The sequence below is a fragment of the Cynocephalus volans genome, chromosome 17 (assembly GCF_027409185.1).
Source record: "Cynocephalus volans isolate mCynVol1 chromosome 17, mCynVol1.pri, whole genome shotgun sequence".
Classification (NCBI taxonomy): Eukaryota; Metazoa; Chordata; class Mammalia; order Dermoptera; family Cynocephalidae; genus Cynocephalus; species Cynocephalus volans.
This window is the reverse complement of record NC_084476.1, coordinates 20,850,578-20,867,477: the sequence shown is the minus strand read 5'-3', so window position 1 is coordinate 20,867,477 and position 16,900 is coordinate 20,850,578. Positions and strand designations below refer to the sequence as shown.

At 39.4% G+C, this 16,900-nt stretch overlaps 1 protein-coding gene across 1 annotated transcript in view; it reads left to right on the top strand.

The window, feature by feature from the left end:
• The window catches only part of PAPPA (pappalysin 1), a 230,094-nt gene that overhangs the window by 101,881 nt on the left and 111,313 nt on the right, over positions 1-16,900 (top strand). Inside the window, exons 8-9 of the mRNA XM_063082520.1 lie at positions 7,246-7,374; positions 12,417-12,508. Coding sequence (XP_062938590.1) covers positions 7,246-7,374; positions 12,417-12,508 — 221 coding nt within the window. The remainder of the gene's footprint in view (positions 1-7,245; positions 7,375-12,416; positions 12,509-16,900) is intronic.

Here is a 16,900-nt window from a genome sequence, read left to right as displayed (position 1 = left end):
GAAACAGTCTATGAGGACTTCTAAATATAATATCAGTTTAGAAAACTCAATTATTTTTTATCATTCTCTAACTGTTAGAATACATATACACATAGATACATTCTTGTGTGTGTGTGTGTGTGTGTGTGTGTGTGTGTGTGTGTGTGTGTGTGTACAGATTAGAGAAAAGCTACCATTTACTATAGTACTAACACCTATAAAATGCCAGAGTTAGGAATATATTTCTAATAAAAAATCATCACGGTTTTTATGAAGAAAGCTTTAAAACTGTACTGAAATCATAAAAGAAGACTTAAATAAATGAACAGATAAACTCTGTATATAAATGGGAGCATACAATATTGTAAAGATTCTGCTTCTCCTCAAATATATCTATACAGTCAATGAAATTGCAATTAAAATTCCAAGAGAGTTTTTTTTTTTTTAATGAAACTTAAAATTTACATGGGAGAGCAAAGGCATCTTTCAAAGGAGAAAATCAAAGTCCAGAATGAATTCATAACATAAATCAAGACTTGTCTATAGCTATGGATATTAAGATAGACAGTTATTAATAAGGTGATAGAAAAAAAACAGACCACTAGGCCGGCCCTGTGGCTCACTTGGGAGAGTGCGGCGCTGGTAGCGCCGAGGCCGTGGGTTCGGATCCTATATAGGGATGGCCAGTGCACCCACTGGCTGAGCACGGTGTAGACCACACCGTGCGAAGGGTTACAATCCCCTTACTAGTCCCCCCCCAAAAAAAACCAGACCAATGAAACAAAATAATCCAGAAACAAACTTATGCAAGTACTGATATGATATATGTTAAAGGTGGTATTATACAATTCAGTAGTGAAAGGATTAACATTCAACAAGACATAAAAAATACAAATCATGAAGGAAACGATATCTTCTATTCAACAAAGCAGCATAAGTAGAATAAAAAAATAGGAGTCACAGACTTGGATGTGGTGTTAATGCCTTTAATTATAAAGAATTAATACCTAGTACATATAAATATACTTACATATCAAAGAAAAAAGAATAAATAAATAACACAATTTAAAATAGGCAAAAGGATGAACAGGCAATCCACATGGCTAGAAACCTACATGTTCAATATACATGTAAAAAGATTCTCAGGCCTGTGAGTAATCAGGGAAAGGCAGAATAAAACAATAGTTCAGTTTCATTCAGTAACTATCACACTGCAATTAAATGTTTGGAGGAATCAAATGTTCGCAAGAACCTGAAGCAATGGGAAGTTTGTTGGTAGACATGTTAATTGGTACAACCATTTTGGAGAATAAATGGTAGTATCTAATAAATTGAAGGTGCAATTATCCTCAAACTAACAATATCATTTTAGCTATATATCCTTCAGAGAACTCTTGCTCTGTGCACAATGGAGCAAGAACACAAATGCTTAAAGCAATATTATTGGAAATAACGAACATAAAAGGTTAAATAATAATAATAGCAATAACAAAAGAGCCAACCTAGGTGTCTATCAAGAAAAGAGTGACCAAATAAAGTGTAATATATTCATGCAGTAAAATACTATGTCAGTGAAAATAAATGAGCTAGATCTACTTGTATCAATACGTGTGATCTCAAAACGATGCTGAGCCAAAAAAAAAAAAAGCCAGCTCTATATGATAAGCATAGTATTAAAACATCTATGAAATTTACAATAGGCAAAACAATACATATGCACAAAATATAATAATGTGCACTGGAGGGAAATGTGATACAGATCGGGCACCCAAATTAGTTCAAACTTTATCAATATTTTTTTTACTTCTTTCACACCAAAAATAAAAGATATGAAGAACATGTGGCACAATGTTATAATATGACAAAGCTAGGCTTATGCACATTTGTATTTATCTATATAACTGGAATATTTTCTTATGAAAATAAGTCCCTGGAACATCACCTCAGGCTCAGAAAGTGATTGCTTTCTTCCCTTCCCATTCTTGGCTGGAAGCTGATATAGAAAGTGCCCAGGCATTACCCTCTGATTCTGCCCAAGGCTGGAATGGAATACTTGTGTTCCTCCCGAGCCAGAGGAATCCTAGGTGGTCCCACCATTTGTCTTCCAGCTTAGACAATCTGGGTGGTAGGGCCTGATCTACACACATTCTCAATGCAGAATTTTAACTGCTGAGGCAGCTTCTAGCCTTTACAAAAGCTCGAGACAAAAATAGACAACACTGCCTTCTTCATTAAGTTAGAACTGAGGACTGCAGAGCTTATCATCATCACATCCTTCCCAGATTCCTACTCTACAGATGAAGACATGGACGGTCGGAGAAGGGAAATGGGTTCTCCATGATCATTCAGTGGATTGGAATATTTAAAAGAGAACTTGTGTTTCCTGACTTCTAGATCTTTATAACTGGTCTTTGTATACAGGTAAATTCTTCTTGGTTCAAAACTAGGTCTTTTGATTTCTATTCTGCTGTACTTGCTAGTTCATAACAGCTGGAGGCTTCTACCTCTGGAAAGCACAGCCTTGAGATGGAGTTAGACAGAACTGGATCAAATCCCTCCCCTATGATGAAAGCAATATGCCTATAGGCAGGCAGCTTACTCTCCCTAAGTGTTAGTTTCCTCCTCTGAAAAGGGGGATAATACAATAATTATTCAAGGGACTGCTGTTTCCATTGAGATTATACATACAAAGTATGAACCATGGTGCTTGGCATATGATAAATTGGCAACAATTTAAAACTATAATTGCTATTATTATTCCAGAAGATGGAGTTTTAAAGAAGTATAACACAGTTTAGTCAGACAGACTATTTGGAGAGAGAGACCCTGTTAAATGAATGCTGTGACATGGAAACAATAAGAGATCAAGGAATAACCAAGGGGCTCAGAGAGGCTTTCTTGGAAGAAGCAAACTGTGGTGTCCCCATAGTATAATGGGGCTGTCTCTTCCTTTTCTCCTAGAGTATGCGTACTTCTGTATTTCTCATTTTATCTTCATGTTGTTATGGGACAAGAATCATATATCCTAATTAAAAGATAGAAAAACAGACCTAAAGAAGTGATGTGACTTTCCTACAGAATTTAGATAGGTTTTAATTGACCTATCATGGTATTAACTATATACCAACACTTTAAAAATATGCATTTAAGTGCATATTTAAGTATTTAAGCTTAAGTCATAGGGTGTTTAGCCTCCTGATGTATGTATTAATATTTTTAAGAAAATAATTTTATAATTTGTAACTAAATCTTAGTATAAGATTGTGCTCCAGATGTGATGTACATTTGCCATCACTACAACCTTTCTGAGAAGGAATACTGAGGAAATTATAACTAGAAATGCCAGCATTTTGGTTTCTGATTGCCAGAAATGCAAACCTAAGTCAGATATGTCATTTGAGATGTTAGTGAAAGAATGATAGCTGGAAACATTTTTTTTTTAAAGGTATGAAAGGATTCAGACAACAAAAGACCTTTCAAAACTAGCCAAACAATTTCATATGTCACATTTAAATTTACTAGCCACAAACATAAAATTAATCTGATATGTAGTTTGAGGAACTGATTATTAAGTACTAATGATGGTTAAAGTTAGAAAAAAAAATAAAACACCTTAATATAGTGTTCAAAATTCTATGAAATCAGAAAAAGCCAAAGTAATCACATCTCAGACGAAGTGCTAAAGTTTTAGTTCTAAACAAAGCGTAAAGGGGAAGTTTCGGCTTGGTAGTAAGCACCCATCGCTGCACTAAATGAGGAGATATTGAGCTGGAGAGTGACTTTGCATCTAAGAATATTCTGACGTCATTGGCAAGACTGAAAAAACGGGGTTGGTATAGGCAGGAGTGCATGCCTGAGGCTGCTTTAGTTATCGAGGTCGAGATACTGGCGGTAGCAGGAACGAAGAAGGGGAGGCTTGGGAGGATTTGGGTGGGGAGAATGGAGAGGACTTAGGGTCCATCTGGATGGGGGAGGCGCAGGAGGGGAAGGGGTTCAAGAGACAGTGCAAGGCTCTCCAGATGGTTTCTGGAGCAGCTTGAAAGGTCATCCGGCTTTTAGACCAGCTATGTAATAGGTTCTAACCTCCAGCCAGGTCTTCAGAAGCCACTAGTTTGTCCTTCTGAGACAGTTCTATTCTACGTAGGCTTTTGAGAAAAAAGTCCTGGTTTAGCACTAATTTTGACTTTAACTTGGAGAAAATGTTGTTTTATCACAATGATTTTTCAGTGAGGAAAACATAATCTTTTCAGTAGCAATCATACCCATACCCCTTCCTTGCCTTTTCACTCAGGGAGTGACTTGGGCTTCTCTTTTCCTGTCTGAAAACTCAGAAAAACAACCCCTGCCTCAAAGAGCTGTTGTCAGGCTTCTGTGATCTAAGGATACATGAGCCATGCACACACCATGGAAAGAAGGAGGGTGATTCAGGTTTCTCTACCAATCGGATGTGTTCTGTGTGATGCTAGTATGTAAGAAGAAGACTGTGGGTGTAAGTTCCTGGGAGACAGAGCTTGCCCCAGGGTAAACTTTCTGGGATACAGTATTTTCAGAAGTTGGAGTAGGCCACCCGGAAAGGAAACAAGCTGCCCGGTGCTGAGGCTGTTCCAGCCAAATGATGTGGTAGAACAGAGACTTTCCATCAATCTATGGCACCTGTGATAAATGGTGACCTCATCTTCATGGGTTTACCTAACCAAGGTCACATGCAGTTATCTTCACTGCATTTCTTTTATTAAAGAGACCATAGCATAACTCCAGTGAATGAGAATGTTGATAATTAACTATTAACAGTAATGGGTTAACATTTATTAACTGTTTATCATAGGCTGGGCACATATGTGGTCTCACATTCAATCTGCATAAAAATGCTGAGAGGCTGGGCTGATGACTGATATGAAATAGGCTCAGAGAGTTAAGACACTCTTCCATGACTTCCCAGCTAGTAAGGGATGAAGCCAGGACAGAAACATATGTTCGCTTGTCTCTGAGTTGATGTTTATTGAGGAGGAGGAGCATGAAGAGGGGACAAGGGGGGGGCAAAGTAGCGGGGAGGAGGAAAACATTCACAAATATTAGCTGACTCCCTTAAATATTATCAGCCATAAATCATTTGTGACACACATCGCAAATGAAAAACACAATGTAGGGAAGTACTTTTCACACTCTTATGCTTTTCCACCCAAGAGCCCCATCTGCTCAGACAGAGAGCATATGCCCCCAAGTGGCCTGGGATGTAGCCTAAAGCAAATTTCTTAGTTTATTCCTTAATATGGCATAATATTTTTAAAATATAAAACATGCCTCTATATTTTAGAGCAAAATGAATGTATAATACAATGCATGTCATATTTATTTCATGCCTTCATGTATCCCCTGGGAATGCTACTCTCTCCCCCAACCCACTCATGTTTTAGAAGCATTGACAGAAAAATGTACACTCATGAGTCTAGAAGTAGATAAAATAGACAATAAGCTAAAAAATTGTAAAGCTTATAAATCTGTCAACAAATTAGTTTTCCAGAAGTTTACATGACAACCATTCTTCAAACATACATCTCAAGATTTTTTTTTTTTTTTTTTTTTGACCAATAAGGGGATCACAACCCTTGCCTTGGTGTTGTCCTCACCACGCTCAGCCAGTGAGCGCACTGGCCATCCCTATATAGGATCCGAGCCTGTGGCCTCCGTGCTACCAGCACAGCACTCTCCTGAGTAAGCCACAGGGCCGGCCCCATCTCAAGATTTTTATGCATTCACCCACTTAATTTTCATTAACACAGCACTGAAAGAATCTCCAGGGACTTCTGGTCTACCCCCAAGATTAGTATCTCCAGTGCTGCTAAATTTTACTCCCTTTGGGGCAATATGTCCAACATTCTCAGGAAGGTTATGTTCCTCACCAGAGTCCTTCAATGCTCGTAAACTTCAAATCATTGTTGCGTTGAGAGTCAGGACACATTCTCCATCCATTGCCCCTGCACCTGTTATCTAGCTGGCCTTATCCAAATAGCCCCAGCCCTAGCAGCAGCTGAAATAACAGATGGGCAGGAGAACTTGAGATTTTTTTACATCATCCTTTTGTTTATGAAATCCCCTCCCCCCAACTCTGGAATCTGATAGGAATTCCCTTCATTATCATTTTGTGTTTTTTCCCCTGGTACTTTTCTATTATTAAAAAATAAATGATTGGTGCAGAGGGAGATGAAAAAAAAAGAATAACATCTCCCTTTGAAAATGGTCAAAAAGGAAATAGAGGTGGAGATTTGGTCACGTGAAACTGACATAACATCTCTTTGCCTTGGGGGATAATTGGCAGTAGCTAGGTTCCTTTGGTGGTTCCTATGTGAGGAAGTCAGAACAGGTACTAGGAGGTCTTGAAGTCAGAGGAGAGATACAATCTAGTCAAGCTGGATATCTGCCAGGAACCAGCCCCAGAATTACAACTCCAGGACAAGACCCCACTTTCAAGGAATGAGATTATTAAGACAGACCTAAAATAGGGATTAGAGAGGAAGAATATAGGATATTACTTATTAGCATATAGTTGTAAGCAAGTTGCTTAACCTCTCTATGCCTCAGATTCATCATCTGTAAAATCAACGTGAAAATACTAGTACCTATCCATACAGGGTTTTGATTCTCAAATGAAAAAATGCATGTAAAGTGCTTATCCCAGGGCAAGATGTTCTATTAATGGATGCTGCTATTATTATCATCTTAGTCAAGAGTGAGAGACACAGAAAGAAGTAAGTGGCAAGGAGGAGAATCACTGTTAAGTGCAGTGTAAGGAAAGGTCTTGCTCACATGTCATGGGGTTTCTGCTTAAAATGAGAGGAAATGATCAGATAATGCCCAGAGAATCTGATGTGGTACTTTCCCACCTCTGTGCTTTTGCTTATCATATTTATTTTTCCTGGATGGCTTTCTCCCAAATACCTTCATTATGGATCACATGCTATCTGATACTTTCCCACCAGGGTTGTTGCAAAGGTTAAATTAGAGATAAAAAGCTCCTACTAATGTACATGGTTATCAGTCAATTGATGCTAGTTATTATTGCTGTACATTTTAGTGTGGTTCATCATGCTTAGCAGAGTACCCTAACCACACTAGACCATAAAAATTATTGGATAACTGCATGTGCATTTGATTTAAAATATGAGCAAGACTAATAGAAAGCCCTCAAGAGGATCAATTTTCTACTCTCTCCTTTTCTGCCCCCAGCATTGTATTTGTATAGCTAATAGTCTTCTTTATATTTTCCAGGGATTTAAAACTTGGCAGTGTGTACCAGTACCGGGTCATAACCATTTCAGGAACTGAAGAGAGTGAGCCATCCCCTGCTGCCATATACATCCATGGAAGTGGGTACTGTGGTGATGGCATTATCCAGAAGTAAGTAGATCTAACCAAAGAAAGAGAAGGGGGGATGCTAATTAGGCCACAAGATGGTCAGGGTGCTGAATAGAAGAGTTTATGGAATATTCTTCCGTGTATGAGCTGTGAGTTACTGGTAATCCCCAGCAGTCTGTCAATCGGACTTTAAGCAATTTGTTGGTCTCAGACATTTTTTTTAACACATGCCTTTCTGAAGTATGCAATACAATATATGATTTAGACAAAACTACCATTATGCACTTACTACCATTTTACTCCTATTTGTAATTGTTTTAGGTGTGCTGCAAGGATTCTATTAGTGTTTTCCATCACAGCCCACATTCAGTTAACAGGACACAGGTCATCTAGGTTAAAATACTTTTCCATTCTTTGCTGGTTATCATTTACATTTGTTATAACTGCATATTTATTTGTTATTTTTATTGTTTTGTGTTCTATCAACAATTTACAAAATGGGTCAAAGGCTCATAAAAATAACAAAGTATTCTCACTCACTATAATGTTGAAACCCTACATAGTAAACAGTACTCCAGAGTGAATAATAAATGTGAATATAAGTACACTGAAGCAAATAGATTGATAAGTGTAAAGATTCCAGCCAAAAAGTATGATCAGGAGGTACAAACATACATGCCTAATAAATGGATTTTATCTAATTATTGGTCCACTTATCTCTGTGTTCTCAGGGCAAGATATCATGCAATTGCCAAATAGGGGCAAAAAGCCATCAAGACTTTTGTATTATTTAAAAATCGATAAATAAACTTTTGAGTTGTTTTCTTCTAGAATGAACACAAAAATGTGTTCTGGTACAACTTGGAGAGTTTTGTCCCCAGAGGTGGAAAAGAAACCAACAATAATTCAAAATTAAGTTTTTTACGGTTAAAATTTTGTTCCTTATTTCCAAAGTATTTATTTGCAAGTCAGACTATTGCTTAAGAGACTTTTAAAACTATTGACAGATTTAGAGATAAGCATTATGTTATATTATATCATATTATATTAAGATAGCAAAACAAGCTATCAGCAAATTCCTTCATTAAATAGCACTGTTGGGTGTCACATAATATCTGTGCAATATGGAATTGCAATTACTATTCCTGTGGGGGGAAGGGCAGTGTAAAAAGAGAATTTGCTTCACAGTTGGGTGAAACCACTGATGTGCAGAACACAAGAATCGGCTCATAGGTGTAGTACATATATGACAGATTTGTTTATCACTAATCCTAATGCCAGAGGGAATGAGCAATTTAATTTGTTACTGATAATTTTGCAGTATGTAATGTAAACTGGAAACCTCTGCTCTGGGATGAGTACAGCTAGAAGTGCAGCAAGATGATGCAGTTATGCAAGTACAAAGAATTTGCACATGAATACCCATCCGCATAGACATCAGTTATTGCCAGCTATATGCTTTCTGATCATGACTTAGCATTGGAAGAAATAGTGAATGTTGCAATTGTGATCAGATGAGGACCAGTGAGTTACATCTTTACAAGTTGCTGTGCAAAAAAAACAATAGTAGTGTGTGTAAGATTCTGCTCCCCCTCCTACTGAAGTACGACAGCTGTTAATGCAAGGGTATTAATTCAAGTTTTTGAAATGAGAAATGACATTTTTAAAAAACATGGTCCTGATAAGGCTAGTAACAATCATTAGCACGATTTCAGGTGACTTACTGAAGCGGTGTATCACAGGGATATATATTTACATCTTAAATGTCCTGCATCTATAATTTCAAATCTGAATTTTCAAGATTTTAATATTGAGAAGATAATATAAGGATTTAAGTGTTCACTTATGGTACAAATCAGCTGATTGCCAAGAATTTGACTCCTCAAGTACAGAACATAAAGTTCCTCACTTGTCCAAGAATGAAATCGATGATAATGTTGTATTAAATATATTATACAATGTGTGCATTTAAGATTCACATCCAAATACAGAAACAGAATAAGAAGATATAGTTTCCAATACAACACAGCTGGGGAAAGGGAAGCCATTCACTGTTCTCTCGTGTGTTAAGGCTTCAACTTCCAGCCTTTGATATGGCTGTTGTCTGACAGAACACTGGCAGAGCAGCCTCCAGGGAGAAAGTGCCCACCATTTGCAGGTCCAAGATCAGGCTGCATTTGCAGATCCAAGATCAGACTGTTTCCACAATATTCAGGAAGCACTTGCAGTCATTGCTGAGAGCCAATGATTGTGATTTGGGATTTTCTAATTTAGCACAAAGAGTAAAAAAAAAGAAACTCACCAGATTTGGAGCTTGATCAGCAAGTCAGTGTATTCATTTTAGAGCCAAATATAAATGCATTGGCAAAATACTACAAACAATATAATTCTTGTTGATCTAAAACTATTATTATTATTATTAATTTCAAATAGTATTCTTAATTCAATAGTTTTTAAAAAATTTTTACCTAGGATTGATATCCTGCATGAACATCAAATACTTGTCCAGTTACCTGCAGATACCAAACATTTGCTGACACATTTTTTTAGAAAACTGAATGCAGCTTATAGATGTTTTCTTAAGGAAGGAAAACAAGAGAAACAAAATGAAAGCTTGGGGAAAAGCAAGGGTATCATCTTAGCTAACAGGATTTTCGTGGGATGATAGATGTTAATTTGCTATATCTATAAGGGAATTTACAAAGAAACATGGGTAGACTCAGCACTCAATGGGGTCCCCAATGAATTAGCACTCAGTTGTAAATGATTCACACAGCAGATTCTTCCGATTTTATATATAGTGTGAAGATGGGAGCACTGGATGAATATTATGATAGTGATAATAATATACATAAATATTTATTGAGCCTCTACTATGCAGAAGGCACTGTGCGACATTGTTGTCTCCTTGAGTCCTTCCAACCACTGAAGAGTTATGTCCTATTATCATACTTTATAGAAAAGACAACTAATGTGTGAAGAGATGAAAGAACTTTTCTCAAGCTTACTCACCCTGTAAGGAATAGAACCAGTACATGAACTGAGGGCCCAGCTCTCATCTGGATTTACCACTGCATTGCCATGCAATGTGACAACACTGTAAAACTAACTAGTAAAGGAGTGTCTGCCTGCTGTCTACTAAAACCCAGGCACTGTGCCAGACACTGGGGCGTTAGGATGACGAAGACACTGTCACTTCCTTTGACATCTTTCAGCTTAGTGTGGGCGGTTCTCAAGAAACAGGCAAAAACAGTCAGTTTGACAAGTTCTATGACAGATGGAACAAGATGTCTATGGACACAGTGAAAGATAGCCACCCACTCCAGCCTGAGGGGTCAAAGAAGATTTCTCAGAACCTCTCTATCTAATAATAGATCTGTCATGCTGTAAGATATTTGTAGTGACCCTAATGTTTTGCTTCAACTGATAGAACACACTGCTTGGGTGGTGATGGAAGGCAGGTTGGAAGTGTTCTTTTTGGCTTAGGGAACCAGCCCAGGTACAAAAAAAAAAAAAAAGTCTCTCCCCAGATAAACAATTAAATAGCTAAGAAGCACAAGGTCACCAGCAATTTCCAGCCTGCAAGATTCAGTGGCAGAGATTTCTGGGACCAGCTAGGAATATGCACTTCTTTGCTCGTGGGTTTGCAGACAGGAGAGAACTTGGTTGGCTGGAGATCAATGCAATGTCCTAGCCATCTTAAGGATTGATGTGTGAGGTGCAATCCTGCTACTCTGACACCTCCTAAAAGCAACAAACATTGCCCAGTTTTAATTACCTGGGTGAAAGGAAAAGTCTGAGGCCTCTTCAGTGCTGTGACAGGTCCCAGCTGGTCTCTGGGGAGGAAAGGACAGCTGCCACATATTCCGCAGAGACCTTGCAAGGCAACGTGGGGACAGGAACTGTGATTCCCTGAACATCTACTTTGTGCCGCACTCTATGCCAGCCCCTTTGCTACATTCTATTCTTGCACCAAACTCTAAGGAATAGGCCCAATTATCTCCATTTTAACCCATGAGAAAAACGGAAGATCAGCATCTAAAAAAGCACTGTTCAATGGATTTTTCTGCAGTGATGGAAATGTATTCTGTGCTGTTCAGTATGGTAGCCACTAGCCACATGTGGCTAATGAGTGATTACCTGAAATGTGGCTACTGTGACTGAGAAATGGAATTTTAATTATATTTCATTTTAGTTGCTTTAAATTTAAATCATCTCAGGTAGAAAGATCAAATAGAGAGTTCGAGTGACTTACCCAAGATCGTGCATCTAGTTTGAAACATGGGGTTCTAAGCTTAAATTTTCTGTTTCAAAAAGGATTTTAGAAAGGATGTTTTTCCAGAAAGCAACAATCCATTCTGTCTTTCAGGTTTTGCTCCTCCTTCTCCTTGCCTAAGCTCAATTCAGAGAAAGCATTGCTCCTTTTCCACCCATCCCAACCTCTGCAAAATCATCCTTAAGTGATGGAAATAATTCCAACAAAAACGAGAGGGGGCATTTTTGTTTCTTAACAGCATAGTCCTACAGGCTTTGGAGTTCTTGACACCATGAAATGACACCAACTGGAGAAGGCAAAAACTTTCCAGTGATAGGATGACTAAACCTGAGCATGTGAATGGGAAAACTCTACTTCTGAGTGTATTGGGAGAATAGGGAGGATGTCACTGCTGGGAGTAGGGAAGGAACAGCATCTGTATTACAGAACTTCCAAAATTAGAAACATGAAAGTGGCCATGATATTTCCTAGACACTGTGGGAGCAAGATGTGTGCATTTATTTGTTCATTCATTCATACATTTCTTACTCCCATCTGGCTTGTTAACTGACTTGAAATCTCAGAGAATGAGTTTGAAGCAGGGATTCTACTTTGTCATTAGAAACACAAAATAAGCAAATGTAAAAGTATCTCATAAATCTCCACCTTTGATGAGTCTCATTTCGAAGATAAAGAAATAGAGACTTAGGTGGGACAGCACTTGCCCGATGTCTCACAGAAGGTTCATGGTCCGAGGAAGGACTTTTCTATGTCCAGCCACGATTCTGAAACTGATCTGTCAAGTTTCTCTTCTCTGTCCATTCTGCAGAGACAAAGGGGAGGAATGCGATGACATGAATAAGATTAATGGTGATGGCTGCTCCCTTTTCTGCAGACAAGAAGTTTCCTTCAATTGCATTGGTAAGTCCTTGTCATTTTGGGGGGTCTGGCTGGAGACGTAGACAGGGCATAATAGTTATTCAATTACAATAACAGTAGTTATGACTAAATGATGATTCACTCAGTTATATTACTCATGTTTATTGAGTGTCTCCTGTGTGCCAGGCACTGTTGCAGGCACCAGGAAATACAGCAATGAATAAACAAACAAACAAACAAGGTGCTTATGTTCTCGTAGATGATGACAATGATGGGTATTTTTTTTTTTTTAATCAAGCTTCACCTTATAGATATTATTGCTTTTCTTCACACCAGCCATCAGGAGGGCAATTACTATAGATGATTTAGGGCTTTTATCCTTATTTTAGAAACAAGAAAAACCAAAAGGCAGAGAGATTATGAAACTTGTCCAGAGCCAAACAGGTCAGAAGTGACTGAAGACAGAAGCTGGGCTTGAACCTGATTTTTGTCTGATTCTCAAGTGCGTGCTCAGCCCGTTTTGCCACACAACCTCTAGCCAGAATCCAGGAACCACCACGGTCCCCTCTGCAGACTCAGAAGCTTGGGCAGTCTCTCTGCTCTGATGGCAGAGGAAGAGCGCAGCAGCCTGTGTTTAGAAAGCAAACGTCCTTTTCCCACCTTTACCAGTCAGATGGGAAACTTGTCTTCCTCTGCCTTCTCGCGGCGGAGTCTGGCTGATCTTGTTGTTTCAGCCCCACATGGGAGGCCCCGGCCAGCCTGGGGCTGGTAAACAGACAGGGTCTGGGGGGCAGGGATGGAATTTTGAGCTGGCCCAGATGAGATCATACTTCCTTTAAGATGCAAATCGATACCTGAAGATCAAAAGTCCCCCAAGCTAATCCCCTGGGCTGGAGGTGAAAACTAAACACAATTCATTTGCAAGGACAAAAGACAGAGGTGCTCTATCTGCAGAAGGAAGAGGCAGCTACAGAGGGGATGGAAACCTTGGTGGGAAGATTTCTTACTGAAAGGCAATTTTCTGGGAAGACTAAAGGGGAGGAAATGTCATCGCATCCTCATATCCACAGCTCATTACATGGGTGCATTTAGACTTTCTTTCGGTAGATTGTGAGCTCTGTGCAGGTAAAGACTACATATTATTAACCTTTTATTTCATTCTCACCACACATTTTTTCAGCACCTACTATCTCCTTGGCATCATGTAGGGGCTGAGAAACACAATAAGGTGCTTTGAAAATACTTGTGGTTGGAAGAAAGGAAGATGGGGAGGGAGACACGGGAGCCTCTAGGCAAGGTCTTGGGTTTTAAAATTGCAATTGCGGGAGATTTTTTTTCTCTCCTCTGTTGATTTGAATATGATCCATAGTATAAGCTTGATACTAGTCTGGTTGTGTGGTGGAAAGAACATTGGGCTAAAATTTAAAAATTCAGGCTGTGGTCCCAACTGTGCAGAGAACTTGCTTAAAACTAGCCAAGTCGCTTTCCTAGTCTGGGTCTCGCTTCTCCTCCTGGAAGTCAAAATGATTGGGTAAGATCATCTCTAAGATCCTTAACTGCACTTCTGTAACTTGATTTCCAAGGTTTGCAACTGATTCCTCATAATCGTGAGCTCTTCTTGAACCAAAATCTCATCTTTACCGTCATCCTCATGACAACCAGTGTCACTCCCAGAACATGCTTGAAAATATCTGCCTATTTTACCAGCACTAATGTGGCATGTAACTTAAGTGCTTCTGGGAAGAAGGTAGGATATGGTAAAGGCAGGATATGGAACCCTAATACAGCTGCTTGAGCCCTCACATCATTGTGCTGTGTTGCTTTAGAACTACGCAGCAATAAGCAAACATAAGGAAGTCTCTTACAGGTAGAAGCTCATTATCCATGGAAGGGGTCTGCAAAGGAATGGTTCACAGACCAGAACCGGCCTACTGCCTATATTTGTAAATAAAGTTTTATTCAGACACAGTCACACTCATTCATTTACATATTGTTTATGGCTGCTTTCCTGCTACAATAGAGTTGAGTGGTTGCAACAGAGACCATAAGAACCTAAAACATTTACTGTCTGGCCCTTTACCTACAAAGTTTGTGAACTTCTGGCTCATGGATTTAGGGTATTTGATATTCTTGGTTGTGGGAGCCTGTACAGAGAGGAGGTGAAATTATGGCATGGTTCACTATTTCATAGAAAAAGAACTGAATTTTAAGCTTACGGTGATGGCGACTGGAAGACAGTTGGAAATAGCACTGGGACTGCGAGTCTAGCCCAGGCTTTCCTTGCCTCCTTCGGCCTCGCTTCTCCTTCTATACTTCGGCCAGAATGACTGTTTTGGATTACATCAGTGGTTTTCAAACTGTGTTAACTGAAGCATTTAAGAGAAATGAAATGAAGATGAGGGAGTTACCAAGAAGATGAGACTTGGACCCTCATAGATCCATTTTATAGATTGTTATTCTCAACCAGATTCTAAGTGTTCTGCTACCAGTGGTGTTTACTGAACACCTATTATATTCCAAGCCCATTTATAAACTAATTCTTGTCACAACTCTTTTATTGCACTGCTTTTACAAAAGTGGAAGCTGAGGCATGGGGTAGTGTACTAAGGATGCACAGTTAAGTGGTGGAGCTGGGATTTAAAGCCAGAGAGTTTGAGTCCAGAGCTCAGTATCGCAAGCTACCTGCCAAAAAAAAAAAAGCAGCTCCTAGTCTTGCATGGCTTCAGGGGTGGATGAGGGATATATCATTGTAAAACAATTCATTTAACAAATTAATGGAATGAAATACAAAACTCTCAGTGGTATGGATGGTGGCTAGGAAAGGCTTTCTGTTACCCTTGTATACTGAGTAAGTTTTGTGTTAGAGGAAGCACCTCATTTATGCCCTTCACGGCCATTTAAAATCCCATTATAGACACTCACAGAGACACAGGCATTTCAGGAAGAAAGGGCTCCATCCATAGATCCCAGGTCCCATGGACTACTTTCCAAGGATAAACCCTACCCCATGGCTTGAACTAGAAAACTAGATTCTGGTTAAAGGAACAGCTGAAGAATAGACAGTAAATCTTTGTCTCCCAGCAGACCCAGCTTTAATGAGTCAGAGAGTGGGACTGGAGTGTGGGAGGCTTTGCAGAGGTGAACATTGTTCTCACCATTGCATTTGTTAAGACAGTGGTCAAGACAGTGGCCAAGAGAACAAGCTTGAACAAGACTGACCATGACTTAGATGTGTGACCTTGGCTAAGCCTCAGTAGTCTCATTCAGAAAATGGTAAAAGTTCAAAGACCCACCTATGAAAAATATTTACCAATATTTTTGGATACTTACTATCTGAATCCCCTTCTTAGATTTAGGGAATAATTCCCCTAAGGAGACAGAGCCCAAACCCCACTGTAGCACTTGAAAACCCAAGCATTTCATTTTCATTCTCCCTTATAGCTTGAGTATAGGCGCATGACCTAGACTTTCCCCAATCAGACACACCAACCCTAGACCCTGTATCAGAAGCTAGGGGTGATAAGACATGGGGACTCTGCAAAAACCAGCTTGATGAGGATGATGGGAGTAGCCACAACCCATGCCCACTTCCAAAGTAGCAGGGACAGCATCTAGCATCAAAGCTGAATTCGCTGGGCATACATTGCAACAGCTCTGATCTCTTCACGAGACCAGTTCTAGGGCCTAACTTGGGGCTTGGAATGGGCTTCAGACCATGCAAGCATGGCTTTCCAGCACTCCCAGAGTATCTTCCAGAAGTACCCAATATTTTTTGAATAGATTGTGTTTGTTTGCTTTGCTGAAGTTATCCAAAGTCAGTTTCAGTTGATTGTCGCTTAGAATTCCGACTGAAAATTATTGTCATAAGATGCTGTGAGGGTTAGCCCCATTCCTAGAAAGTTGGGTGTGCTTTCCATACATTAACTGTTACTTTCCTCAGCAACAACCTCCATCTATGGCTACCCACTAGGTGGTATGCCCTGCATTATGCACCTTTGTTTAATGTGAGCCTATGTGAGGTCTCTTATTTTCATGTGTGGGATCTGAGACCTACTCTGATGTCTTAACTTGCCAAAGGTCACACAGTTCACAGAGGTGTGATCCTGTCGCCAGACTGAGGAGAGAGCCCTGCTTTCTCTATTCTGCCACTCTGTCCCTCCATTTGAATGACCTTCTGTCCTTCCTTTCTTTTTTCCTCCTTCCTTCTTTTCTTCCTGTCTTTCTTTTTTCACCTCTCTCCTAGTCTTCCTCCTTCATCTTCTCCCTCTTCTTTCTTCCCCTCCTTCTTGTTTGTCCTCTTCGTCTTTCTGACCCCTCTTCATCTTCATCTGCTTTGTCACTGACCATTTAGAAGGGCTAATGTTTTCCCTGGGCTGGTAACACCAGCATGAGGGTGCATAACAGATTTACGGTGACTTTCTCCTTCACTTTTCA